The sequence below is a fragment of the Platalea leucorodia genome (assembly GCF_965183815.1).
Source record: "Platalea leucorodia genome assembly, chromosome: 1".
Classification (NCBI taxonomy): Eukaryota; Metazoa; Chordata; class Aves; order Pelecaniformes; family Threskiornithidae; genus Platalea; species Platalea leucorodia.
The window spans coordinates 52921270-52948523 of NC_138823.1; the positions used below are offsets into that span (position 1 = coordinate 52921270).

At 44.7% G+C, this 27254-nt stretch overlaps 1 protein-coding gene across 1 annotated transcript in view; it reads right to left on the bottom strand.

The window, feature by feature from the left end:
• COLEC12 (collectin subfamily member 12) overlaps window positions 1–24631 on the bottom strand; it is a gene marked incomplete at its 5' end in the record, with an annotated part of 88730 nt that extends 64099 nt beyond the window's left edge. The window contains 2 exons of the mRNA XM_082328991.1: window positions 23615–23665; window positions 24475–24631. Of these exons, the coding sequence (XP_082185117.1) occupies window positions 23615–23665; window positions 24475–24631 (208 nt within the window). The remainder of the gene's footprint in view (window positions 1–23614; window positions 23666–24474) is intronic.
• Between the last annotated feature and the right edge of the window lie 2623 nt (window positions 24632–27254).

Below are 27254 nucleotides of genomic sequence, written 5' to 3' on the forward strand. Positions count from 1 at the left end.
TGAACAGAGTAAGTTAAATATCAGAAAAGGCAGTAACTTGACGGTTGTTTTTTCTTCAGAGTAAAAATGTGTTTTCAGCAGGTTCCATCTTCTCTGCCTTTAGAGCCTTTCAGGAAAAACACTATCCCTCTGTTCTGGACAGGTTACGCTCCTGCTTTGCCACAGCTGTGAGCACTGGAACCACCCCTGGAATTTGTACAACCTGAACTGGTTTGTTTATATTTGCTTATAAAGAGCCGAGTTAGCTCTCACAAACACCGATGTGGAAGAACAGTGATACCACAGAAGCCTCAAACTTGCCTAACCCCTGCCAGAGACACGCTGAATTAGCTGTAATACCTTCCGTGATGCTGCTGCAGCAAGGAGTCTGTCAACAAGTTCTCGTGCAGCACACAACACCCAGGGCAAATACAGCCCTGATCTGTGTGGGAGGCTGAGCAGTTTTGTAGCTGCAACCACATCACGATGCTAAACCTTTGCTAAACTGGTCAGAAGAAATGGGAATGCTACATCCCTCCCCATCCTCCATCTCCCCTGCCCTGTTCTTCAAGTTTTTGGAGAGGTTTTTATTCTCCAAGGCATACTTTGGATGCATCTAGAAACCATACTTTGAGCTCTACTACATATTCTCTCAGTGTTTTTTTGACTGTGCATGATAAACTCACATTGTATTCTGATACTCAAACTGAAAAAAAAAAAAGTAACTGGAAACCTCTTAGTAAAATGTCCCTGTGTTAGTTCCAGGTTATGAAGTTTAAATGAGATGAAGATGATCAACACATAAAGACACTCCTTGGCCTGTACCAACAGACCTAGATATGTTAGATGAAACAAACCAAACAAGTAAAAAAAGCCTTTACGAACTTGCTTGGATAATACTTTGACCTCCTGTTTACTAGCTGTTTACAAACAGGCCTAGAAGCAATTGCCTGTTCACAATAATTTTTGTGGAAAGCAATATAGATGAAAATATGTTTTTATATGACAGCTAATAGCAGAACTAGTTTATTTATTGCTCATTAAGACTTGAGTCATTCAGTGGGGAGGCTCTCCTGGAATCATGGATGCTCCTAAAATGCTATCATCTCAACTTTCACGAACTCTACTGTCTTTTAATTCTACTCTGTTTAGATCTCCAGCCTAGAAGCCAGCAGAGTGGACATGCTATCACATCCTTCCCTTGCCTTGCAGGTTATTACCCACTCTTTGCTTATCTCAGCTGCTGAGACCACAAGCTCTTTGGTACCTGCACAGTTCTTAGCAGGAATTTGGGTTAGCAGCAGATGTTACTGAAATAAGCTCCATGAGTAACAGCAACAGCCCATCTTTTAGAAACTGGAAAGGGGACAGTTGTTCACAGTAAGCATGAAACATTTAGTCACTTCTCAGCTTTTCTGCATACATAGTTTCTATAAATGGAGGGGCAGTCTGTAATATTTTTTAGAGCAGGATGCTGCTGATTAAACCATAGTGAAGAATGTGACACTTTTTGGGAAATGAAACCCAGTGGAAGTCTTTACTAGAATATTGTGTCTATGGAATCAGGCAATTCCATTTGAAAGATTTAATTTTACAAACATTTTCAGATTTTTCTTTAAGGAAAGCTAAAAAAAGCTGTGGATAATGTTTAGATTATGGACAAAGTAATTATAATGAACAAGCATCAAAACATTCTGTAAAACTGAAAAATTACATCACTCAATTGAAATACGTTTATTTTGAGGTAACAAAAAGAGGAAACAACTGGACAGTATTTCTAAATAAATCACTGTGATACCCCATGCATCTCTGCCCAGGGAGCCCAGTCTCCTGGTGAAAACTGAGACATAGTTTATCTATCTATCTAATCTGTTTTTCCCATAAAACAAAGCAACAAAATTTAAAATCAAACCAGAATAAAGTGGAATAGCTCAGTCGTTCAGGAATTCTGAAATTGCACTTCAACTGAAGACCTCAAAATAAAGCAGTCTAGGCTTTTCCGAGACGATTCTTTCTACAACTGCCCGTTGTTGGTGGGAGAAGTGGAAGGCAAATCATACGTTGTCTTTATTCAGGGCAACAAAACAAAAAGTTAAAATACCAGAGTTTTCTCTGGGACAAAACAGTCAAAAGTTTTTGACAAGGTCTAATATTAGAGCAATATGTCAGCATTGCATTCTCTTTGGACAGAGGTATTTCCGTATAAAAACAAACTAATATACTTGGAATTTAAGATGAAATTCAGCCCTGTGCATTGCAGTCGTATTTGCAGTACGTAATCCCCAAAATGAGATCTAAATGATAGAAGTATCTGGTGCTTAGAAACTTCCATATTACAAATATATGGGACATCAATCATGGTGAAAAAAGACTGAGAAAATACCTTTTCCACCCAGTCTTTCATTAAGTTCCTGAATTTGCTGCTAAGAGTGATGATGTACCAAAAAAAAAGTCTACAGGTGAAGCACCTACTTGTAACAACCAGTGTGAAACTCTCGATCTTCATCCTTTTGCGTTGAGGCCACTAAGTCAGAGCAGCCCAAAGAAGGGGCAAGTTATTTCATGTTTCTCTGATGCAAAGTATCTGACACCTTATCGCACTTGGTCACTTGGTGACAGAGGCACTCAGCAAAAGGATGCTGCCCTGGGAGCCTGGAAAGGCTTTGGTCTGCTTCAGCAGCTCCTGCACTGAGCTGGACAAGGGGAGCGGTGCCCACAGTGGAGCTCATGCATCAGCACTTTGTGCACTGACATGAAAGAAGTGTAGAAGAAAATTTATCCTCCCCAGGTAAATAAGACAGGAGAACTAGTGACAACAGACATGGAGAAGGATGAGGTACTCAACAATTATTTTGCCTCAGTTTTCAATGATAATTACTCTTCCCACATCTCTCAAGTCCCTGAACCTCAAGGGAGGGAAAGGGGGAATTAAGTCTGTCCCATCATAAAAGAAGATCAGGTTTGAGATCACCTGAGGAACCTGAACATACATGAGTCCATGTGACCTGATGAGATGCATCCCATGGTCCTGAGGGAATTGTCTGATGTAGTCACTAAGTCACTCTCCATCATAATTGAAAAGTCATGGGAATCAGGCAAAGTCCTCAGTGACTGGAAAAAGGGAATACTGCACCCATTTTTAAAAAGGGTAATAAGGAGGACCCTGGGAACTACCAACCAGTCAGCCTCACCTCCATGCCAGGTACAATCATGGAACAGATCCTCCTGGAAGTTATGTTGAAACATATGGAAGACAAGGAGGTGATCAGAGACAGCCAACATGTCTTCACCAAGGGCAAATCATGCCTGACCAATCTAGTGGCCTTCTACAATGGAGTGACTGTATCAGTGGACAAGGAAAGAGCTACTGATGTCATCTTCCTGGACTTCCGTAAGGCCTTTGATATAGTCCCCCACAACCTTTTTGCTGTTAAATTGGAGAGATGTGGGTTTCATGGATGGACTGCTAGATGGATAAGGAATTGGCTGAATGGCCATGTTCAAAGAATTACAGTCAACTGCTCGATGTTCAAGTGGAAACCAGCAACGAGTGCTGTCCCTGAAGGGTCCATACTGGGACCAGTACTATTTAATATCTTCATCAATGACATAGTGGGATTGAGTGCTCCCTCTGCAAGTTTGCAGGTGACACCAAGCTGAGTGGCGCAGTTGATATGCTTGATGGAAGGGATGCCATCCAGAGGGACCTTGAGAGGCTTAGGGAGTGGGCCCATGTGAACCTCTTGAAGTTCAGCAAGGCCAAGTGCAAGGTCCTGCACCTGGGTCTGCGCAATCCCCAGTATCAGTACAGACTGGGGGATGAATGGATTGACAGTACCCCTGCAGATAAGGACTTGGGAATAATGGCGGATGAAAAATTGGACATGAGCCAGCAATGTGTGCTTGCAGCCCAGAAAGCCAACCATATCCTCGGCTGCATAAAAAGAAGCGTGGCCAGCAAGTCGAGGGAGGTGATTCTGCCCCTCTACTCTGCTCTGGTGAGACCCCATCTGGAATACCGCATCCAGTTCTAGATGTCCATCCAGTGTCCACAGAACAAAAAAGACATGGACCTGTTGGGGCGGGTCCAGAGGAGGGCCATGAAAATGGTCAGAGGGCTGGAACACCTCTCCTATGAGGAAAGCCTGAGAGAGTTGGGGTTGTTCAGCCTGGAGAAGGCTCCAGCGAGACCTGACTGTGGCCTTTCAATACTTAAAGGGAGTTTATAAGAAAGATGGAGAGAGACTTTTTAGCAGGGCCTGTAGTGACAGGACAAGGGGCAATGGTTTTAAACTGAAAGAGGGGTAGATTTAGATTGGATATAAGAAAGAAATTTTTTATGATGAGGGTGGTGAGACACTGGGACAGGTTGTCCAGAGCAGTTGTGGACTTCCCATTATTGGAAGTGTTCAAAGTCAGGTTGGACGGGGCTTTGACCAACCTGATCTAGTGAAAGATGTCCCTGCCTATGGCAGAGGGGTTGGACTAGATGATCTGTAAAGGTCCTTTCCAACCCAAACCATCCTGTGATTATTTGTTTCTATGATTCTAGATACCGAAAAAGGTACCCAAGCACCAAAAGAGTGGGGATCCACTGGGGTTCCCATTACTTGGATGTTCTGTGCCATCATAGCTACAGGTTCAGCTTTTGGGCACAGACTTGCTTTAAACCATCATACTGTCCAGTTAAAGCTTTCCTCATGTATTTGATATGTCAGCCAAGGAGAATCTCTGATTTTTTCAGTTTTACAAGGAGCCACAGGGCTGTTTTAATCAGGCTCTTGAAAACCTAACTCAGAGCATGTAATGAATGTGTACACAAAGATGAGGGTTACTGCACAGATGACAGGAATAATGCACATCAACATCTGCATGAGGCAGGTGGTGCATAAGAAGGAAGAACATGACAGTTTATTATTTAAACGTGAAAACTGCATTTTGAGAAAGTATTTTCAAAGTAGTAACTAATCAGAAGCGAAGACCATTGATTCTATTTGCTTTCTCTAGATGTGATAAATGCATATCTATTTTGTTTACAGATAGACCAAGAGTATACGGATCCTCCAAAACAATACCTGAGTTGCCTGAGGGGTATCTCATGAAGACACCAAGCCTTTATTTGTGAAGTCTTGATGTCAAGAAAGTAACGAATACAAATCTGCTAGGAGAAACTGTGGTAAACTAGAAGAATTTATCAGCAGCTGCCTCCTCCTTTTATCTGAAAAGCTTATGCATTTGCTACTACAATTTTCCCAACAATTTTCCCCTTTGTTACAGTACTGTCTACCACAGCTCATTACTGACCCCAAGTTATGCTAGAATGGCTTGATTGTAAAAAATGTTTGGTGCTTAAGAGGAGAACTTGGTAGAGGAGTCACCATTTTCGTTGCTTTTTATGAAGAGAGGCTATTCAGGACACCAATTCATAGGTATGCATGAATATGAAGATCTGCCCACAGGTATGGTGTGGCAAGGGCATCCTCTGACCAGAGGGCATGAGGAGCTCCATGCTGCATAGGCAGCAGGACAAGCAGTTGACATGGATCCTTCTTTGCCCCCTCTCACCAACTATTTGCAATCTTTGCTCTGGGGTCCTGAACTTAGGCCAAAATAAACTGGGAGAAAAAAAAAATTCACATTTTGGGACCGGGGCATAAGAGAGAAATATTTCTCTGGACATTTTTTCTTTTCATTGGCAGCCACCGGACACTGCTCACAGGTTTGGCATGTCAGACGTGGTCCCAGCAGAGACCTCCCAGCACACAGGCTGCAGGTGAGGCAGCTGTTCAGCCAGGGCTGCCACCACCACAAACATGCTTCACCTTTGCAATCTCTTTGGCATTTATTTGTCCTCATTATGCTAAACACAGGCAATATTATAAGAGAAACAAACAAACAAACTCATATTATTAGTATGTTTTCCAAAGCCAATGATTTATTGTGACCAGAAGTTTGTGACAAGGATCCTGTTTGGCCAGTCCTGCCCTTGCAGTTCCTTTAATTGCAGTATCACGAGAGGAAAGTACATTGCAATTCCTATTATCTTGACTTCTTACATAATAGAGGAAAACAAGCTCAGGCTCAAAATAACCCAAGAACCCCATACCAAGACAAAAAAAAAAAAAAAATCACTGAAAAATTAACATTCCACATGTTTAAAGAATGTAAACAAAAATGTCATCACACAGACATGCAGAAAACTGGTGTTACTCAAACCGAGCGCTGCCAATTCTCCATCTAATGAGTTGTTGAATCCCAAGACAATCAGAAACGGCTCATGAGAGCTTAGTGAACAACAGCATTTGTTTTTCCTTCTGATTTCTCCTTATTAAAAGCTACAGGGAAATCACTGAGCTAGAAAGGCTACCTCAATTATTCTTAATTGCTGTCGGTTCTGATTAGCCCAGACCACGGTGATCCTGCAATGAGCAGCACAGGGGACAAAGCAGGTGCTCTGTCTCTTCATGGCACGCTCCCTCCGCTTGCAATGGAAATGCCATTGAGGGAATGGGTATGAGCTCACGATTCACAGAGGCTGGTGATACTCATGACCACATTTTATGTTAAAAGCAAGGCTTGGCCTTCCTGTTTTGCTCAACGATCCATTTTTTTGTGTATGCATTTTGGGCAGCGCTCCAAGTACCCTTACGAACAAAACCCCACCTCCGCCACACGGTGCTCGCAGCCCACCCTTGCAGAGCGAGAGGGGTGCTGCCGCTCGGATGGGAGCGCGAATGTGGCTGCAGCAGATCATCTACTGAGCAGGGACGTGCACATGGCCCGGCGGGCTGGTTACATAAAAGCAGCAACAAACATTTTTCTAAAATCAAGATGAGGACAGAGGACTGCCTTAAGGGAGCTGAGTGAATATTGATGCTTTTTTGAGCAAAATAGAGGAAGTAAGATGAGCCTGGTCCTTGCTATTTCTCCTTTGGTATATATTTGCAAGTCAGTTGGGGCATAACAAGAAGTAACTAACACGGTTCCTCGACACACAGCAAGAAATGAAGATTATCAGAGAACAGAGCTGCAAGGTGGCAAACTCTGAGTTATCCAGCTGGTTTCTTTTAACCTTTTCCCCAATAAAGGAAACATACAGAGTGGGATAATATATATTATTATAAAAATACAATATATATAATATATAGAGATGAAGATGGATACTGTTTTGAAGCATAAAATATAAAAACAAGTTTATCTGTTAGCCCATTTTTCACCCAGTCATCTAGGACCACATTCAACATGTCTTGTATTCATTAAAAATTAATAATACAACGATGAGAATGTAGGAATGTCCATCTCAAATCAGCTTGCAGTAAATACCAAGTTATTAGGTAACTAAAGAGAAACAGACTCTCTTAACACTATTGATCAGTGAGAAGATCCAGTACTGGCATTTAAACAAAACATTATTTATTTTTATAAATCCCATAATGACCTGATGCAAAACTCCATGACAGGATTAACTTTGCTATTGCAAAACTTTAAAACATTTACAGTGAGATACAATAATACTTTGATGCTATTCAGGTCTTAGCGTACTCTTGCCTATGCATTTATATCATGTTCTTGAACTAGGTGGTGGGGAGAGAGGACCCTATCTGACTTACTAGATATAATCATAATAACGTAAACTGTCCTCATTTTTACAATATGTAGAGCAAAATACAAGGGTGAAAAATTAAAATGCCCAGGTACAGATCCACAAAGATAGTTAGGATCTTAAAACATACTTCGATGCCTTCGTTTCTGAAGGAAGCACCCTGAGCTCCTCTGACAGGTGTTAATGGATGGCATGGTGCGTGCAATTACAGAGGAAACCAGTCCTGTTCACTGACAGCCTGGCTCTAATTCACTAGATACAATGGAAATAAATGATGGGTCTTACTGTGATTTAAAGCAACGTACTTATGTAGGCCTTTCAGCTGGCTGCACAAGAACGGTTTAACCCCCTGTCTTCCAACAGTGGGATGACACAAATCCAGTCAAGTCATTTCACACTTCAATACTGGCAGGGACTACGCTGCTTTAATCAGTGGAGTTGTACCTAGGAATGTAATTTGTGAGAAACAGAAAATTCTCCACTCTCCTCAGATTTCTAAAAGCCATTTAAAATTATGATGAGAAAATGATGTTATGGACAACTCCCGTGAATTTCAAAAAGAGCCTGAAGCAAGAAATCCCAGAAAAAAAACACTTCTTTGCCTACTGTACTACAGCTGAAGTGTGTAAATAGTATCTTGAGGCCTGGATCAGCATGGAAAATCCCAAATCCTCATAACAAATCGCAACCTGAAGAGAACAATGATCTGCTTTGGGTATCTCACCTACACCAGGCAGAGCTGCAGAAAAATTGCAGATTGTCCTCCTCCCACCTCTATCTTTCACCGAAACCTTCCCCACGCCACTGTTCAAATATTTCAAAGAAGCCACTTTGACTTAAACATCTAGTTTACTGAAAATCTGCTGGCAACATCCTTATGAGTTGGTTGAAAAACAAGCAGTGTAGTCTGCAAAGCTTTAAACCAGTGCATTTTTAAACGGGGAAGTTTGCTGACTGCTTTTTCTCTCTCATAGTAGTGGTCAGCTCTGGCAGTGAAACACTTTAAAAAACACACAGACCATGCTATAAAAAGATCAAAAGGACATCAGATGGCAGGGCCAGCTCCCGTCAGTCTCGCAAGAAAGAGGAGAAAACAAACAAAATAATATGAATTTTTCTTGTTGTGCATCACCCTGCTCTACCTGCCTGCATGCAAGGGCTCCCGGGCACAGTACAGCATCACTGCTGCAGGGCCTGGACCCACAGAGCGAGGGGGACCACACCATCCACCTCCATCCCATCCCTCTCCCCAAAACAATTCATTGATCTTTATTCTGGCAGCAGCTGGCTTTTTCCTCGCAGCGCTCCTCCTCGCTGGGCTGCCACTTCTGGGGAAGGGAAGCAAGCCTGGGTGCTGGTTTACCTCGACTATTGAACAGTGATAGGGTTCAGGGTGATGGTGGCACTTCTTGGAGACAGGTAACTGATGTACACGTAGGGCCCGGCTGCCTCCGAGGGTGGGAGGTGAAACACCACAGGGCTGCGCCGAGTGCGAGCAGTGGCTGCTCACGGCACAGCTCTCCCTCCCTGCTCTCACTGCACCACATGCCGTGTTATTCCTTTGTGTTTGCAAGACTGCAGTCTGTGTTGTGCTAAAAATGTGCGAAAGCGTGTGGGTAATGGTCTTTTTTCTTTAAGAACATGAAGCCTGTTAAAAACCTTGGAGGTGAACACAGAAAAAGAGTCCCCACCCAGAGTCTTAAATGCCATACTCATTTTCTATAGGATTTTCCTAAAGGGCTGTGTGGGGACCCATATAAAAAGCAATGAGTTAGGTTTATAGCCCTGTATATCCCTTCTAGATAGGCACACAACTGCAGCTGACCGGTAAGCACCCCCTTCACCGTCCGTTCTCCTCCTTTCCGCTGTGCTTTCCCGAGCACGCGAACGAAGGCGGTGAGCCCCCACCGATTTCAGGGCAGACCCAGCACGGCTTAACCTGCAAATTACTAAACTCTCCGCCGGGATTTCGGAGGCTGGCCGTGCCGACACGAGCAGCGGTGGCGGCGGTCCGTGCCCTGCTGACACAGCTGGGCCGGGCTCGGGCTGGTTCGAGGGCGAGATTGGGTTACAGGGCAGAAATCATAACAAAGGCAGGAAACAGATCAGCACTCCCTGGGTTTAACACCCTCTCCAGGGACCCTGCCGGTTTCCAGACTGTAGATGCTTTTAACACTGTCTTGAAACGCGCCCGCGTTGCACGCTCTGCTCTGATGAAGTCAAGCCCGGTACATAAAACAAAAGCAATTCAAGGCAGCGCAGGAACGGCCCCAACAGATGCCGGCTGGAGCGGTCCGAAGGGTTTTACATTGCTTTCTGTGAATGGGCTTGGAAATATGAACCCTACTGAACGGCATCCAAATAATTGTAGCCAAACACTCGTGATGGAGTCCCTCAGCTGAGCTTTGGGACGACCCCTCTCCCTCTTGTTCCCTGCCGGCTCTGTGTGGTTTTGCCACGCTGCCACCAGGGCCCGAGCCTCCCCGCAGCCACAGAGCGTCTCTGTCGCCTTGCAGCCTGGCTCTCCATTTTTTGCTGCTCTCAGCATTACGCTTCCAGCACGGGGCAGGATGAAAACCCCTGCTGATCTCATTCAGCTTTATTGACCCCAGCGCCAAAAAACAGTCATGTCCTTGACTGCTTAGTTTTGGTGGCTGAGTTAATGCAATGTATCCATCGGACAGGGGACAGGTATTCTTTCATAAAATAGATCAGCTTTGCAGGATTGGGAGTATATTGTTTAAAATAGCTTGAGGGAAGTTGCGCAAACATATCACCAATTCGCCCAAGTACATTTGCCTCTAGGCATTGGTTTTTCACTTTGCAGCAGAATGCTTTAGGAACAAGTCCTACCTGTGACCTGAAGCGGTGCTGCTCAGCGTGGGGGACAAGCTATGTGACCTCCAAACGGAAGGTGTTTGGGGAGAAGAGATTCCTTGCGAGACCGTAATGAGCACAGCACTATCCTCGGTCCCCGCTGGGAGCTCTGCTGTTCTGGAAATAGCAATCTCAAAAGGTGAAACGTGGTCACTTAGAGGTTATGAATCCATTTCACATACAAATCCGATAGCAAAAGGGGAGACAAGTGCCTGCTGTGAATTTGCCCAAGAGAAGGCTGCGGGACCAGAGTGGGATCACAGCTTCCTTCCAGCAGAACTGTCCTAAGAGCAGGTCTGCAAAGGTGGTGATAGTCCTATAACACATCACGCTGCAAAGCTCCCATAACTGGTGGAATTTGGAGGAGTTTCTTAATTCAGTGGCAACTGTATTTAAAGCATATGAAAACTATTAAAAAAAAAAAAAAAAAGGAGGAGTGAAGTATTATAAAAACCCAAACAAACCTCAAAACACACCCACCCTGGAAATGTCTCCCATTCACAGCTTCACTGAGTATTTTCTTTTAACTCACCACAAGTCTTCCCAGAAGAACAACTGAAAAGACATCAGAGATTATTTATTTTTCTTTCTAAAATACTGTTTTAAAATTATTATAGTGCCACATCAGCGCAATCAGCAAGCTCAAAATGAAGAGGACTACGGTGACATAAGTATTCCTTTGACGTAAGATGCCTTTTAATTTCACAGTCAGCTCTTCTGCCTCCTTTTACAAAGACACTTCCACTTAATCTCTTCTAGGCCACCTGGAACACCCACTGGACATATACATATTCTTGGTAGCTCTTTTGGTTATTTTGTGGGGTATTTTTGGTAATCTGTTCTCATGCATGTGAAAATTCATTCTCTGCAGTAAATGAAAGGCTTTCACAAGGGGTCTTCTTTCCATTGGAGACACGACTAGAGGCTCAATTGCTATTCAAACCAAGTGTAATAAAAAAGAGCTTGTTGTGCAAAATACAGCTCCATTTCTCTGTATTAAAGCACAGAACTACTCACAGTAACCTCTTGAATAGAAGACTGAGAATAAAAACAGCCCCACCATGCCGTATTTCACAAAGCAGCTTGCCAAGAATACGAGTTTCTCAGGGGTCGGGATGCAGAGCTGCAGCGGAGGAGCAGATGTGGCTATTGCTGCAAAGGTGGGCCCCAGCTAACACCCTCCCATCCTGCCTGTCAGCGTGCACCGCAGTAACACACTGGGCAAAGGGGTTAAAATTCGTGCTGTCTCTTCCTCTGTTCCTGGCCCAGAGTCAAGGTTTGCTGAAGCAAGAGGCAAGCTGTGACGTTTACGGGGTTTATGGGGTGCCGATTGCCCTCTGACAATGGCAGGCATTTCCTGCAGCTACCAGCTTTCCCTGCTGCGTCCTCTTGGTGGGCTCAGCGCCGAGCCTGAGGCTCAGACGTGCTTTTTACCTTCTGCTGGACTACTCCAGACCTAACCTGTATGGGCAGAAGGAATGGGGGGAATAAGGGACAGACTTCCAGCTAAACAGAAAAAGGACAGGAGCCACCTCTGCTTTGTTCCTGCTACTGCTTGAAAAGAAAAATCAGAACATGGGGTTCCCTTATGGCACCACAGACTGCCATCTCCACAAAGCATGTTGCTTTGTGCACCTCGATGAACTAAAACTGGAACTGTGAATGCTACACAAAGCAGAGGGATCTTCCACGGATATGGCTTCGTGCACCGTTTTGGACCCTGCAGAAAGGATGCGTTGCTCTGTGACCAGCAGGGATGGAGCAAAGAGGGTTGAATTACAGGTCTCTGAAAAATGGTCTTTTGTTCTGTTTGATGACCAGAAAGACAAGAAAGACACATGTAAGCCTCCTCCTCCTCCTCCAGCAGTTGGTTCAACCCATCACACACCCCAAACTCAGTACTTTGACACCTCAAAGTTTTCTCCCACTTTTAGCTAACTTTGAGTAACAATTTAAAAAAGGGACCAGTTTTAAAGTTTTCAATATTTGGGAAAGCTTTTTCAGCTCCTCTGCGATGGGCAGAAGAACCAGATGTTGGTTTGTTTGCTTCCCCTTAAAACTGAGCCACGCTGTGCATTTTTCAGTCCTTGCCTCTGCTGCTTTCCACAAGGCACTTTTAGTAAAGAAATTTTGCCTAACACTGAAAAATGCATACGGTCATTTTTACAAATTTGTAAAAGAGGTTAAACATGTACTATCATTAATCAAGCAGAAACCTGTTTTCCTAAGGAGACAAAAAAGTTATGGAGCAATGATTAGTTGGCCTGTTTCAGGAAAGCATCACTGTTCAGGGCAGCGAGAGGACTTGTGACTGGGGACTTGGAACAAGGTGAAGACAAGAACCACCTCTCAGAATTTTGGCTTTTCAGACCTGGGGAACAATACACCCAGGAACACATTCGGAGCACAAACTTCCAGATGGAACCTACATGCAATCTAAACGTCCACGGATCTGGTTTTTGTATATTTGAAGTTGTGCTGTTAGGTAGTCCAACATGCTGACCCAAATCTAATTTGGATGTATTTGTATGAAACCAAGCACATCATAGGTTTAAATATAAACAAGCAGTGACATTCAATAACTTCTGGGGTCAAGTGAATTTAGCTGTCCCAGGTGCTATGTTGAAACCTTGACAGTGGGTGTTCAGATTATTCTGGTTTCAGACTGTTCAAAATGTTAATTAAGGACAAGAGCTCTCCCACTCCAAACTTGAGTCTTACAGGTCAGATTTAAAGTGAAATCATCAGTTATGTGGGGCATTATATGCCGTATTTCCACCTGAAGCAACTAAGTTCTAGGGAGAAGGGAGGGAGGAAGGAAGAAAAATACCCCTTGGCTCTATGTATTATTATTTCTTGTAACCAGATTGTCCTCCATTGTATGATAAAGCAGAAACGTATGTGAGGAATCTTTCAGTTACAGGTTGTCACTACATACACAGATGGTCTGAAATCATACCTTAACCTCTTAGCAAAATATAAAAAGCAAGTACTTTTTTCTGCCATTGAGCGCTACGGAATGTAGGGTATATTGACCTTAACAAGCCTGGCAAGTAAAAGCATCCATGCCCATTCCTGGGCTAATTCAAAATATAAAACTCAGTAGAATTTTCCATGTTCCTGGCCAAGACCTTGGTAACAAGCACACAGAAACATGTTACATAAAGTGAATCAATAAGCATTTTCCAAACTTTTAAAATTTCAGGTTTTGAAAGATATGCAGCGAAACCCTGTTAAGCAGATCCTAGTGCCCGGACATCGTTTAAAAAAAAAAACAACTGTTGCACCCTAGGCTGCATCAAACGAAGCGAGGCCAGCAGGTCGAGGGAGGGGATTCTGCCCCTCTGCTCCGCTCTGGTGAGGCCCCAGCTGGAGTGCTGCGTCCAGCTCTGGGGTCCTCAGCACAGGAAGGACATGGAGCTGTTGGGGTGGGTCCAGAGGAGGGCCACAAAAATGGTCAGAGGGATGGAGCACCTCTGCTGTGAGGAAAGGCTCAGAGAGTTGGGGTTGGTCAGCCTGGAGAAGAGAAGGCTCCAGGGAGACCTTATAGCAGCCTTTCAGTACTTAAAGGGGGCCTCCAGGAAAGATGGGGCGGGACCCTTTATCAGGGAGTGTAGTGATAGGATGAGGGGTAACAGTTTTAAACTGAAAGAGGATAGATTTAGATTAGGTGTTAGGAAGAAATTCTTTACTGTGTGGGTGGTGAGGCACTGGAACAGGTTGCCCAGAGAAGTTGTGGATGCCCCATCCCTGGAAGTGTTTGAGGCCAGGTCGGATGGGGCTTTGAGCAACCTGGTCGAGTGGAAGGTGTCCCTGCCCGTGGCAGGGGGGTTGGAACCAGGTGACCTTTAGGGTCCTTTCCAACCCAAACCATGCTGTGATTCTGTGATTCTATCCACACTGCAACTTTGTAGCATTATGAAATAGCTGTCAGAAAAGATTCTACAAAGTCCTGTTACGCTAGGCCTGAGTGCCTGCACAAGAGTTTTAACACAAAAATCTCCTAACGAGCCTTAGCTGGGCTGAAGGGAAGCGGATCCCTGTGTCTTGCACTTTTGTCTCCTACAAAACCTCCAGCTGCCTCCATTAAGAATCACAAGTTGGAACACAAAAAAACACATCCATATTTTATTTATTTAAGGCATCGATCTTTCTCTCTGGCTGGGTGGATTTTCCAGATGCATTCCTGACCGAGCTGAAGAGTCTGTGCAGGACACAAACCTCTCCATGCACCCATTGCGCAACACTTGTCCGTGCCGGCTCCAGGCACCGAGCGAGACTCCTTCCCGCTCACGCCTCCCTCTTCACCCCGCTCCGCTTTCCAGAATCTCAGCCCACTCACTTAACCCTGGCTGAAACAGGACAAATGGAAATTTCTCGGCTCTCCGGCTGCTTCACTTAGGTTTACCTGTATGCAGAAGGTTAATCGAGACTGGATAACATTTTATTCCAGCTTTCCTTTGGCTAATCAGTTGTACTGCAGCACAGTGGAGTTTGAATTGGTTTTGACTCAGCAAAACAACATACTGTTCCTTGTTAGTGTCTGCAACAGGCAAAACCAGCCTAAAATACTTACAGATTCTTTATTTGTGCTAACTCCGTTACCATTCTCTCTTACAGGCTTCTTTAGGCATTTATATGCTTTCCCCAGCATTTATACAGGACCTAATACAGAGATCTGGAGTTGAAGATCTCCATGTAGTAACTCAAAATGACCATGAGCAAAGCGCTCGCTCAGCATGGGAGTCCCTTCACGCAGAATTAGCCTCTCCTTGCTACTGCTGTTTTAAGGACAGGTGTCTTTAAAAGAGGTAGATGTCTAGGCTCCCTTAAAAGTAGGTGAAATGACTCCCACCCCAAGCCCTAAATTCAGATTTCACTTGGAAGTCTATCTTCACACGTAAAATTTTCTCTCTGAAAATCAAGAAATTTGCCAAGTACGGGATGTACCGCATTTGTCTGTCACCTGTCCCAGGACACTGGCTGGGCTCAGGGCTGCTGAGTGTGATCACGGGGGACAGCAGAGACCACCCGGTCTGGGTCCGGGTCTGGGTCAAGCTGGTGAGGTTTCACACCTGCCTCGCAGCAGCTCCCCTGGGAGCGTGGGAAATCAGGCACTAGCCACACAGAGGCAGGGAAGCTTAATGTAATATTAAATGACATCTTATGTCAAAACATCATGGCACTTTTGTCGTAATGCTTCTGAGAGTTCAGCAGACAAAATGCCGTACTAACAATTTAACTAACAATTTCGCTTATTTTCACAATTTTACTAACAATGATGTCACTTATTTTCGCAATTTTACTAACAATTTCGCTTTCCCTGGGACGCTGCTGAAGTGGCTGGCAGGAGACATGACTGCTCCCTTAACTGTGGCAAACACGAATGACTACAGGGGCTTTTGAGCAAAGCGGCCCAAGGAGGAGAGGCTTCCTAATCTGACAGCTAGGGGCTTATTGTATGAGGCAGTGCATGTGTCTATCAACGCATCTGTCAAGCTAACTTGTACCAACTATTTGTCTTGGTTGCTGCTAGTTAAAACACACAGCTCTTCACTGTTAGCATACTTGTTGTTCAGAAATTGCTGAAAAAGTAATGGCAGCAGCACCGCTTCACCCAGACTGCACTTTTGCGGGTCTGGTTCAGTGGGATGCTGAGCAGCATTGGCAAAGGGTTCAGTGCCCTGCAGAATCAGGTGCAGGGATGTCACCTCTGCCATGTCACTTAACGTCGGCGTTAGAGCTACAGGACGTTTTGAGGAAATTGCCAAGAAATAAAAGGAATCTAGGATACAATGTAAGCAGCATCCGACAGGTATGTGGTTTATTTTTGAGTGTTGTTAGATACATCTAAGAACATACTCTCAAGGGAAAATAGCACCTCCTTTCTCACGAGACATCAGTGTGTTTCTTTCAAAACTGTGTCACCAGCAGTAAGCAGAGCACGGCAACTTTCTGATGGGAAATGACTCTGAAGTTGGTACAGAAAAGCCAGAGATCAGACACGTTTGAGCACTTGCAACCTTATAGTTAATAGCATGCAGTAAAGAGCAGAGTATAATAGCAACTGGCTACAGATGCAGACTTGTATTTTGAATAAAGCTTAAGAGGAGCTCAGGAGTAATGCTGGTGTGTGCTACAATCCCACAGCAGTGCTGGGAGAGTCCACTAGCAGGCATTTCCAACTATTTTATCTTTCCCTTCCTTCTTCTGATGGCTTCTTATCTGAAAGTTTAATTTCTCCCACAGTTTTCCTGTGTTGCTCCTTTGCATGGAAACATAATGGTACCAGTGCTGAAAATACAATTCTTAGTTTCCTTCCAAAGCATTAATTTCACAGGTAATTTTGTTATGAAGTTGAACAGCCCATAATGCAGCCTAGGTGTTTTGGCAGCAACCTGATGTTACCAAACATAATTATTTGTCCAGTTAGTTTACAGGGAAATAAATACAAAATCCCCAGGTGTTGCTTACAGTGTAGCCAATGTTTTTCATTCCATTCGTAAATACAACACTCTGTTCAGCCCACACACCTATTTTACAGCTCTAATGAAAAATAGAGAGCAAAATTCACAAAAATGGTGACCATACTACCTTTCAACACACCTCTGTTAAAGACAGAGATTGGTCAAACAAGTATTGCTCCAAGCGTGCAAATGCAATATATGAAGAAACATGTCAAGAATTTTAATTGTACTAGATAGGAAAAACCCGTAACTAAGAGAAAATAGATTGCCTACATAAGAGCACGCAGCTGGAATGACTTTAGTCCCCACGGCACGGCTAGGAGGCCTCTTTATGGGTTTCGATTAGAAGGAGAAGTGCCTTGAGCCAGGCACAGAGGGACAGGTTGGAGAGGGGCAGCTCCAAACCCACAGACCTGAATGGCTCACAGCTCCTGAGTAAGTTAGCACAGGACACACAGATCCGATTACTTTCTGGATCGCGCTATTACTGCCTGACACTGATGGATTTATCAGGGTGCACCAACTATTTTCCATCTTTAGGAAGACTGGCAGTTTTAAATTCATGGTTTGGATATATCAGCAATAATCCATGTATCACCTGTGCCTTTCACATCGCAAGAGACAGAAGCTACTGACAGAGGAAGGACATGCTGGTGGCACGCAGGCACCTTGACAGCTCATGAGCACCTTGACGTTCCTCTGCAATGGCAATACTGCACACACGTCAGCATTTATTTATTTATCGAGACTTCAATTCCCTGCCAACTGCCCCAGTACTCTGAGTACGTACTGGAAAAGAAAAGAAGGACTAAGAAACCCTTACACAGGCACGCAGCCCCTGATGACTGAACCCCCAAAGCAAACCCAGGACCCCCGAGGGTGCTGGGCTCTCTCTACCACCCAGGGCTCACCCCAGGAGAGGGTAGGCTTGGCCCCCTTCCACCTTACTGGCCACTGCAATTAAAAGGGTCGCTCCATATGGTGTGAATTTTGGGGTTGTCCTATGCAGGGACAGGAGGTGGACTCGATGATCCTTGTGGGTGCCTTCCAACTCGGGGCATTCTATGATTCCAAATTAAATTTCTTGGCCTAAAATGAACAGCCACACAGGCACCACCATTCAGTGGGGATTTAATTACCCCAGGATGCATGCAGGCAAAATCCTCATCTGATAAATATGGCCAGATCAGTGAACTGGAAGCAACGTGCCCGACTTTCCTCTGGCTTTTGTGACTTTTTATTAAGCCATATGATTACACTCTGCAGGCATACATGTGAAAGAATGCCCAGGGAGGGATGTGGCTTGTGGCACCTGAAATCCCTCACTGGTCGTTTACAAACCATAAAGAAAAGTTGACAAATTCCTAAAGCTTAGAATTTATTTTTTTTGTTAGGGGCTTAAGGTTTGTGTGGATATAGCACACCACCAGACTGATGTCAGACATTTTTTTGTGCGTGTTATTATAGATGTGAACAATGGTCTGGATTTATCCAGAGATAAGGACTAAAATAATTCTGTCTGTGCAGTGTTAATGAATAAATGCTATTCCTGAACTATCACAAAATTCCAAGCTGTAAATTTTGCTTACCATGATCATGTTTGAGCTGTTATTTATAGGCAGAAAAAAAAACTGTATTTTTTTAAACCCTTTTCTGAAAAAGTTTTCTATCTATCTCAAAGTTTTCATTTTTCACTGGAAACCATTCACAAGGCTTTTATCAATTGTTACACTCCTAAAACTCCCCAGTTCTATCCTATCAAAGGTGGAGAAATAACATAGCTTCTCGCTGTATAAAATACTATAAACAGTATATAGTGAGAAAACAGTTATTAAATGGATCTAGTTCAGCTGCTCCCAAGCCACTCATCAGGGAAAAAAAAATCATATTTTCCAAATATGTTTTTAAACCAGTTTTTTTTTTTTCCCCTTCACCTCTTTTTAGCATAGCAGATTTCATTACCATGTGGCAGGATGATTCACCCATTTCTGGTCCAGAAATGCCTAGATTTAATTCTTACACCTGGAATGATGCTAGGAGCTAGGTTGTCATAAGCGCACAGAACGGACATCCTGACCCAGTCAATCTCTTGCATACCCCATGGAAGGTACCTAAAAAAGTACCTACCTTACTTGAGAGGGCCCTAAAGTAATTTTCATCCCTCCCCTCCTGTCAGCTGCTGACCTACAGGGCGTGGGGAAGGCTGAAGAACCAGGGCCTTGGCGCGCACTGGAGATACCTGGGGACACGAGGGTCCCCTACCGATGGCTCAGCCCTGCGGCAGGGGAGCATGAAGGGGAAGGCGGGGAGGATCCTGACTCAGGATCTAGAGCATGGGGGTGACCGAGATGGGTCCTGCTATGGAGGACAGGCTTACAGCCTCCAATTCTGGCTGTGTTTCCCAAGGGCAAAGGGTAATTATCTTACACAAGCTGTTTAGTCTTCTACTTATCTATAGTGTACTGGCCCTATCTTTTGATTCCTTGGGAGGTTTCTCTTCATCAGCAGGGCCTTCACCTCATTTCTTCAAAGCCTGTTTTCTAAAGCATTAAAAATGTGCTTCGCAACAATTCCAAGACCATCTCCGTTGCTTTCAGCTGTTCCATATTGTGCTATAGCTTCAAACTATGCAATGAATAACTTCACACTGAAATTTCTCCATTAAATACTCTATTGAGTAAAGTGAAGGTTTTAAGTTCTAAAACATTAAAACAAAGAAACAAAATTCACAATGATCTCTATGTCTATTACCTCGGAATGCCACAAGTTAGGAAGATGACATCTGCCACTTCGGAGTCTATTAGTTCCCTTCAATTCCCTTGCCCATGGCTATGCCCAGGGCCCAAATCTCAGAGGAAAGAGTCAAAACCCCATCGTAAAGAGATCTCATCCTGGTACCTACCACCTGAAAAATAATCTGACCTCTCAAGCCTAAGATTTGGCATCCCCAAAGTGTGTAATATTGAAAAGCAAGTTTTGCCCTTTCCTCATTCATTCTTTCCCAAAGTAGGGTGATGGGGGAATGCAAACCAATGACACTGATTGACGAAAGAGTTAACATCGGTGGCAAGCCAGTAGAGGAAAACCAGTGGAGAGGCATAGCTTGTTATCTGCAGCAGATAACCTCAAAGCAGTCTGAGCAGTGACTGATGATGAAGTAACGGTGATAAGAAACACGCTTCCTCACGTGCTTTCTCACTGCAGCAATCTGGAGGCACTGCAGCTGAGCGTCGCACTTCTGGCACTGTCCCTGCACATCTGTAGCATCCATTGAGAAGTAAACAGCATCAGACAGCTGGAAAGAGTGCTTTCCTCAACCTCCTTGACTCCCTGCAGCAAATTTGTCCCAAACTCAAAAGAGAAAAAATGCTGGTGTGTATTTTCCTAGCATCTTGGAGTTGTCCGCATCTGCATTCACTGTTATTTAATATGTTAGTGTGTTATGCTTTGTATGTTTGGCTTAATATCACCAGTTAATGTTCTGCTGACTAAAAAATAAAGTAGCATGATAAATTCTCTGAAATTAGCTTATCTGAGGAGGAGGGACAGAAAGATTCAGAAAAAGAGGAAGCAGTGCAGGATAGCGTTTATTCAGTCCTCTTTTCAAAAGCTTCTTCCCCCAAATGAGAATTGTTGGAGAACGCCTCCCTCCCTCCCTCCCTCCCTCCGCAAATCTCTTCCTTCTTTGAACCAAACTACAGGCTCCAGCAACAAGGCAGCTAATAATAAACTCTTCAGCTGAACTCTAGGAAAGCAGTTTGGTCAAGGCTTTGCCTGCCAAGTGCTGACCAACACATGTTCCCAGCTGCCAGCAGTGACTCACCGCAAGCCATGTTTTTTATGAACCGGTTGTGCTCTAGCCGTCTCCCCATCGGAGCACATTTTGCTCCAAACAAGGCCTCCCACTTCCAAACGATGGAGTCAAAGGCACTTGAGTCATAGTCCTCCTACTATGTCTCATGTCACTGGGGCATACAGGGACTACTCCGGTCACAATACATTAACACAACTGCTCTTACACCATGGCTCCTGAAACAAAGAACCCACTGCTGCTGTTACTGCTGCCCTCTCCAGCAGGCTGTACAGGAACAGCACTGGGATTTCTACAGCGCCAGCCGGCAGACAGGACAGGACTCCTTTCAAAACGATGTTTTATCAATGATTTGTATAACAAAACTTGGTTCTTGCCTTGGGCTTCCCCTGTACTGCCTTCTCTTCCCAGTGAGGATACTGGGCAAAGAGGGAACACCAGCTGGGATAGTGGGCATAACATCTCCCACTGGACAGGCAAGAGCTTGAACTACTCGGCTGCATTTTGGCCCCAAGAGCAGCCTCTGGTGCTTCACTGGAAATGCTGACCCAGCTGGCTAGTGAATTTGGAGTTTTTAAAAGATGCGCTGTCACCTTCTTGAACGGAGGAGCCTGGTGCCAGGTGAAGCAGTCAGTGCTGCTGAAGGCACATGGCTCCCACTCCCTCCAGAGGTTGCTCAGACGCTGCCTGGAAATGCAGCAGGGAGTGTAGAAATGGGAACGCACTGAGTAGGGTTTCCTGAGAGAGGGGAAATAACCCCTTTAGGAGCCACAAAAGCATGAGCACTTGCAGGCAAACAGCATGCATACTGGTGTAGGGATGTATGGAAACCAGGTCAGCCTAGCTCCTCCCTGTGCCGCCCCAAAGATGAGGAAGGGTGTACGGGAGGAAGTCTGGGCTCAGAAATGGTGTGGACAAAGAAAGCTTCTTGGAACAGGACACTACCGAATTACACAGCTCTCACCAGTGCCAATGCTATGGCTTCGTGGCCCCATTCCCCCTTTTGACGAGGCTCTTGTAAAGCAAGGAAGGGGTTGGGATGATTTGGAGTTTAACTCTCAAGTACTGCAGACATTTGGGACACTCCCCTGACCACAGCAATGTTGTTTTCATGAAGGAGAAGGGGGTTATGATTGCTTCCTAAGGGTGGAACTACCCTGTCTCCTCCTTTTGTGGTGAAATCTCCTCCTGTCACCACCAGACTGCTGGCTCTCTCCTCCCTCCCTGCTGCCCCACCAAGCGCAACAGCACAAGCATTTCTGGAAATGCTGAGATAAACCTTGCATTTCTCAGGGGAGAAATAACTCACATTGGTAGCACCACATTACCCGGGAGAAAGAAAGAAATGAAAGCAAGTTAACATGCAAAAATCCCATCACGTCACAACAGTGCACTTACTATTGGGATAGTAAGGATAGTGAGGTACCCGCTCCTTGCTAAAACCTTTCGCAGTTCATTGCAAGAGCATGCTGACCAGGTATAGCTAGGTAGTGGGCAACACAGAGGGAAGCTATTTTTTAAAGGTGTTAATGAATCTAATATTTTTTACTCTGCTGGAGGTGACAGAAGTTAACATTTAAGAAGTTAACAGTTAACATTTCTTCCCATTTCTCAAGATTTTTTTTCTTTTTTGCTATTCCAGGGCCTAATCCAGAAAAAAAAAAAAAGGAGTAGGAAAAAACCCTATGTGCAGCCTTATGCCAGGACTTTCCAAGCCACAGATGCTGGCTCTGTGGTTGGCTGACCTATCCAAAATAAAGCTCAACAGCAGGGAGCGGTGGAGTAGTTCAGGGGGTAGAAGAGGTCATGCGAATGTGATCCTCACCTCCCGAATGCTGCATCTCCTTACACTGCCTCCCCCTGCTCCTTTTGGGATGGAGGGAATTGTTGACTTATTTTTTATTTTCAGCCTGCCTTTCCTATCCGTTTGCCAAGTGGGGTTGTTGAAAGTGACTCTTGTTGCAGCCACTTTCCCAGGAGAGAAAAAACAGGGTGAACTTTTATCCCAATGGCTTACAGTTGAAAAAGCAGCCAGCAGCTTGGATGATGAGCCCCTTTGGCTGCTCCAAGACACAGCTGGCGCTGTGGGAGCTCAGCGGCCACCGCATCACCTCCCTGTGTCTGGAGGCACAGGAGTCAGCCTGCCCCAGGTGAAGCTGTTGGCTGCAGAGGCTGAAACGCTTCCCCGAGGGAAAGAGAGCACGAGCATTGAAAAGAGGAGCCTTGAAGGCTGCTGCCCTGTCTAGAGATGCGTGCACTGCCTTCTTCACATGAGGCCATTTTCAGTGAACAAACATGGAAAAAAGGAAACGAAGCAGAAAAAAGGGAAGAAAGTGACCAAGTGTTTTAATCATTTTTGACATCCGAATACATTCATATCATATACTTTTATTTCTTCTTTGAGAGGAGCGCACAGCATATGTACTGACTCAGCTGGCAGTACAGCTTCTGTGAGTCTACAGGAGGTCCCACACCACCACTCTTGGGAATACCTGCAAACCCTGCTGCACATCAGTCTGTGGGCTGAAGGAAAGCCCAGCTGGGCAGAGGATACCTAAGAGGCGTGGATCCTTTTTTACAGCCAGCACATTCATTTCTGTTGAGGTATGGGCTTTATTTTCATAATGCTAATGATCAAATAATGAAACCAACCACTTCTTGTTTCTGATCAGGGCTATTTCTGAAGCGTTATGTTTGCCAAGAAAATAAAGCAAGTCTAAAAATCACACCTTCCTCTGGGCAGATATTAGAGTGAAGTGGATAACAGGACTGTACCTGTATATTTTGATGCTGCCAGCAAGGGAGGTTTTCATAGCAAGTGTTTGACTTACCCTAAGCACTACGCAATAGCAAGCTGAAAGACCTGCTGTCACTTACCAAACCTCTTGTAGCCAAAGGACTGCACCTCCTCCTCCTCTGCAAAATCGTCTGGAGAAAGAAAGAAAGACACAGCAACAGATTACTACTACCACTGGAAAAAGATGGGAGGAAGTTTTTACAGGTGCATGTTTATAAAATAATGTACTTGAAAGTTTACTCGATTTGTAAGGCATGCTACTGATCTTCCCCTCCGTTGCTCATATCCCACCTCTGTCCCTGGGCAGAAAAGGCAGTTCGGAACCTTTCCCCCAAACCAGTATCACCAGGCGAAATCCAGACTACAAATGGTTCATCACCTGGCAGCTATCCTGGAGCGTGCTTGTCCACCTAAGTATAGACCAGAGCAGGCATGTCCCTCATCACGCTGATGGCCACAATTGTCACCAGAGTGCCGCTTGGGCAGGCTCGGCCGGACCACGGCACTTGCTCCAGCCTGCTGCCTGCGCTGTCCAGGCTGTCGGGCTCAGGTGATATGTGCACCAGCTGGGCTGTTTGCACAAAGTGCTACACACAGCTGTGCTGAGCAACAAGAGAGGAGTCAGAGGGGATGGCTGTCTGTCCATCCACCACCTCCCATGGCCACTAGCTTGATTTGATAGAAAATGGGAAACAGAACTGATAAACTCAAACGGATGAGAAAAGTAAAAACCATTTAAGCCCTTTTGTTCTCATCTTCACCAGCTAGCAAGCAGTTAAATGCTAATAATCACGATTTTATTTTGTCAGAAGCTTAATTTCTCTCCACTTCCTTCCAGCAGCAAAGGAAAAGGCTGGCATCAGCAGAAGAAACACACCCACGACTTCTTTAAAAAAAAAGGATATGTTTGTGTTTGCGTGTTCAGCCTTTTCCTACCAACACAACTCTTCTTTCTGCTGAGTTGGGGAAGGCGAGAGCCCTGCCTTATCACCAGGACCAGTCTCTGCACCAGGCGACCAACTGCCAGGAAGGGCAGCACGGCCCTGGCTGCTCCTCTCCCGCTTCCCTGTTTCCTGGGGGAAGCGGAGTAGACCCATTCCCCCTCCCGCAAGCACCGTTTCATCTGAGGGGAAGCCTCTGCGGGGCTCTTTTTAAACAGGACCTAGGAGACGGCTTCCCAAGCGGCAGCCGTGGGTTCGCAGCCCACCACTGTGCTGGCGAACCACACCGCCTTTGCTGCGTTTCTGAGCAGAAGCATGCAGGCAAGCCTGCCTCCACGCTGCGAAAAATGCCGCTGGGGACTGACGGCAAGCCTGCTCTCCGAAAGCTGGGTACTCCTGGGCTTTCATTTGCATTGCAGCAGAGGGGAGGCAGACTCAGCACCCCGGGACACTTCAGTGGCTGCTCGCCACCTTGTGCCACCCTGCCAGCACGGGGTGCTGAGGAAGCTCACTCACTTGCAACCTCTCTATCCAGGCTTTTCCCCGACAGGAGGGGAGAAGGAAACAGAAGCTCAAAGGCCAGTCAAGAAATTCACCAGAAGGCAACATTTAATGAGCGGCGGTGGAAAAGCAGGCTCAAAACCAATAAACAGATGTGATGGAGTGAAAGGTCTGTGCTCAGTTAGACCTTGGTTGTCCACAGACTTACTGCACATGAACAGGCTGCTGTGCATCATGAGACTGGGCTAACTGGTGCTACAGCTGACTCAGGCCACAACAGAGTCTTAGGGGGGATGAATTCAAAGGTGGAGTAAAAATACGGTCCTCATCCAGGCTCAACAAAGTAGAAATCATTTGAGTGTACGTCCAGCAACAAATGTGACCTGCGCCTCCTTCTGACCTGCAAGATGCCATGCACTGAAGTCTGAAGGAGATGTTGCAGCAAAGCAGTCTGTGAAACGCATCATTTTGCAGAACGTCACCCTTTACTCAGACAGCACTTTTGATAAAACAGCTCAAAACTCATATTCTTCACCAGATGATACACATATTTTGCTCACTGCCAGAGGCACTCCCGTCTGTATCTTAAGCTAGACCCCCAATTTGGAGGTGTATTTAAAAAAATGGAGCAACCAGTGGACACTCCTTAGGCAAAACAAACACATTCTGGTTTTGAAGGCAGAAGGAATCCTTTAAAAAAACAAACCCAACAAACCCTCGCAATTGTACCAAATGTTATCTGAAGACAAGGTCACCTGACAAAACATGACAAATACTAATAAACCATAAACAGTCAACAACCAAGCTTCTCATCCCAGCAGTGAACTCCTCAGGAAAAATCTTCCCCTCTTGCACAAAAGATAAAACGCCGCACAAAACAAGCTATCAGCTCCAGAGCCCTTAGCTTCCTGCCCTCTCCTGCTATCAGGGCCCTAACACAATCGCCTCCTTTGTTTCTCAGGAGCGTAACCTGGCTTATCTGATCCATATCTGACGTATGCAGCCAGGCTGCGTTTAAATCCTGCGGCTTCATCCTATGCCACATCTCCAAGACCTTCCTCCCCGGCTGCCAGCCTCTTCCCTAGTCATTTGGTGTTTCATGCTGAGCCCAACGGCATTGCCCTCTGGCCACACATTTATACCCATATTTTTGTTTCTCTGGATTTTTTAATATTTGCAATGTTATGTATATGTTTTATATACATATATTGTATATATATTATATATATTTCTACAGACATTTGTATACTTTATATATATATTTATATATACTTTTTAATATTTGCAACACTGCGTGCTGTGCTTGCTAGGGATGAATTTTTTTAAAAACTTTTAATACTGTATAATTATTCATTAGTCTCCAAATTTTGAAGAGCTCTTCCGGCATTTGAAACAAAGAAGTGGAGACAGGTAAGGACAGTTTTGTCAAGAGGTGACCTGGCTCCCTGCTCACTAAAATCTAAACCATCAGATAAAACCTTTTTTAATCCCTGTGCGTTGGTCTGGCAACAGCAATGTATTTTAGGGGAAGTCTATTAAAACTATTTAACAGACTAAGCTCAGTCGTCTTTCAGTCACAGCTGCCACTTAGGCACTTCACTCAAATCGTGTGCAAATATAATATTTTACAATATTAACTGTAATGTAACAAGTTTAAGGAAAACAAAGACGAGAAGAAGAAATTAATAAAACAAGGTTAGACTAAATGTTCAGAAATGAACAGCACTGCATCCTTTGGAAAAAAGAGACTGGGATGTGTTGAAAATCCTACTTCAAAAGAAATCCTGCATTTGAAATATTAAAAATGAAGTTGACAAACAAGCCTATAAATTTAAGTCCCGAGGCAAAGCCCTGTGCCCCAGCCTGCTCCCCCCATGCCTTTCAGGCAGTATTGCGCTCACTGGAGGTGCCAGAAACTTGACCCTCAGCTCCCTGTTCCAGTGCTGAAAACATTAAAGTTTTGTCACAAGTTTTACAAAAATCTCAAAGCTTCATGATACCTTTGAATCAGGGAAATATGAGAGAACCTGAGTTTTCATTGAAAAGGGAACAGCTTTTCTAGAAAAAACTACGAAAATGTGATCTGTGATGAATTAGAGAGGTTAAGAAAATACACGCCAAGTAGGAAAGCAAATAGTGAGAAAGCCTCCAGCATGTTTTTGTGCCTTATGCTTTTAAAGGCAGTATCAGAAATCAGAGTGGAAGAAATTCAGGAGTTTTGAGCACTGGTGGCTGATATTACAAAAGGAAATTTTGCATTTTTACGTCAGTGGTGCCC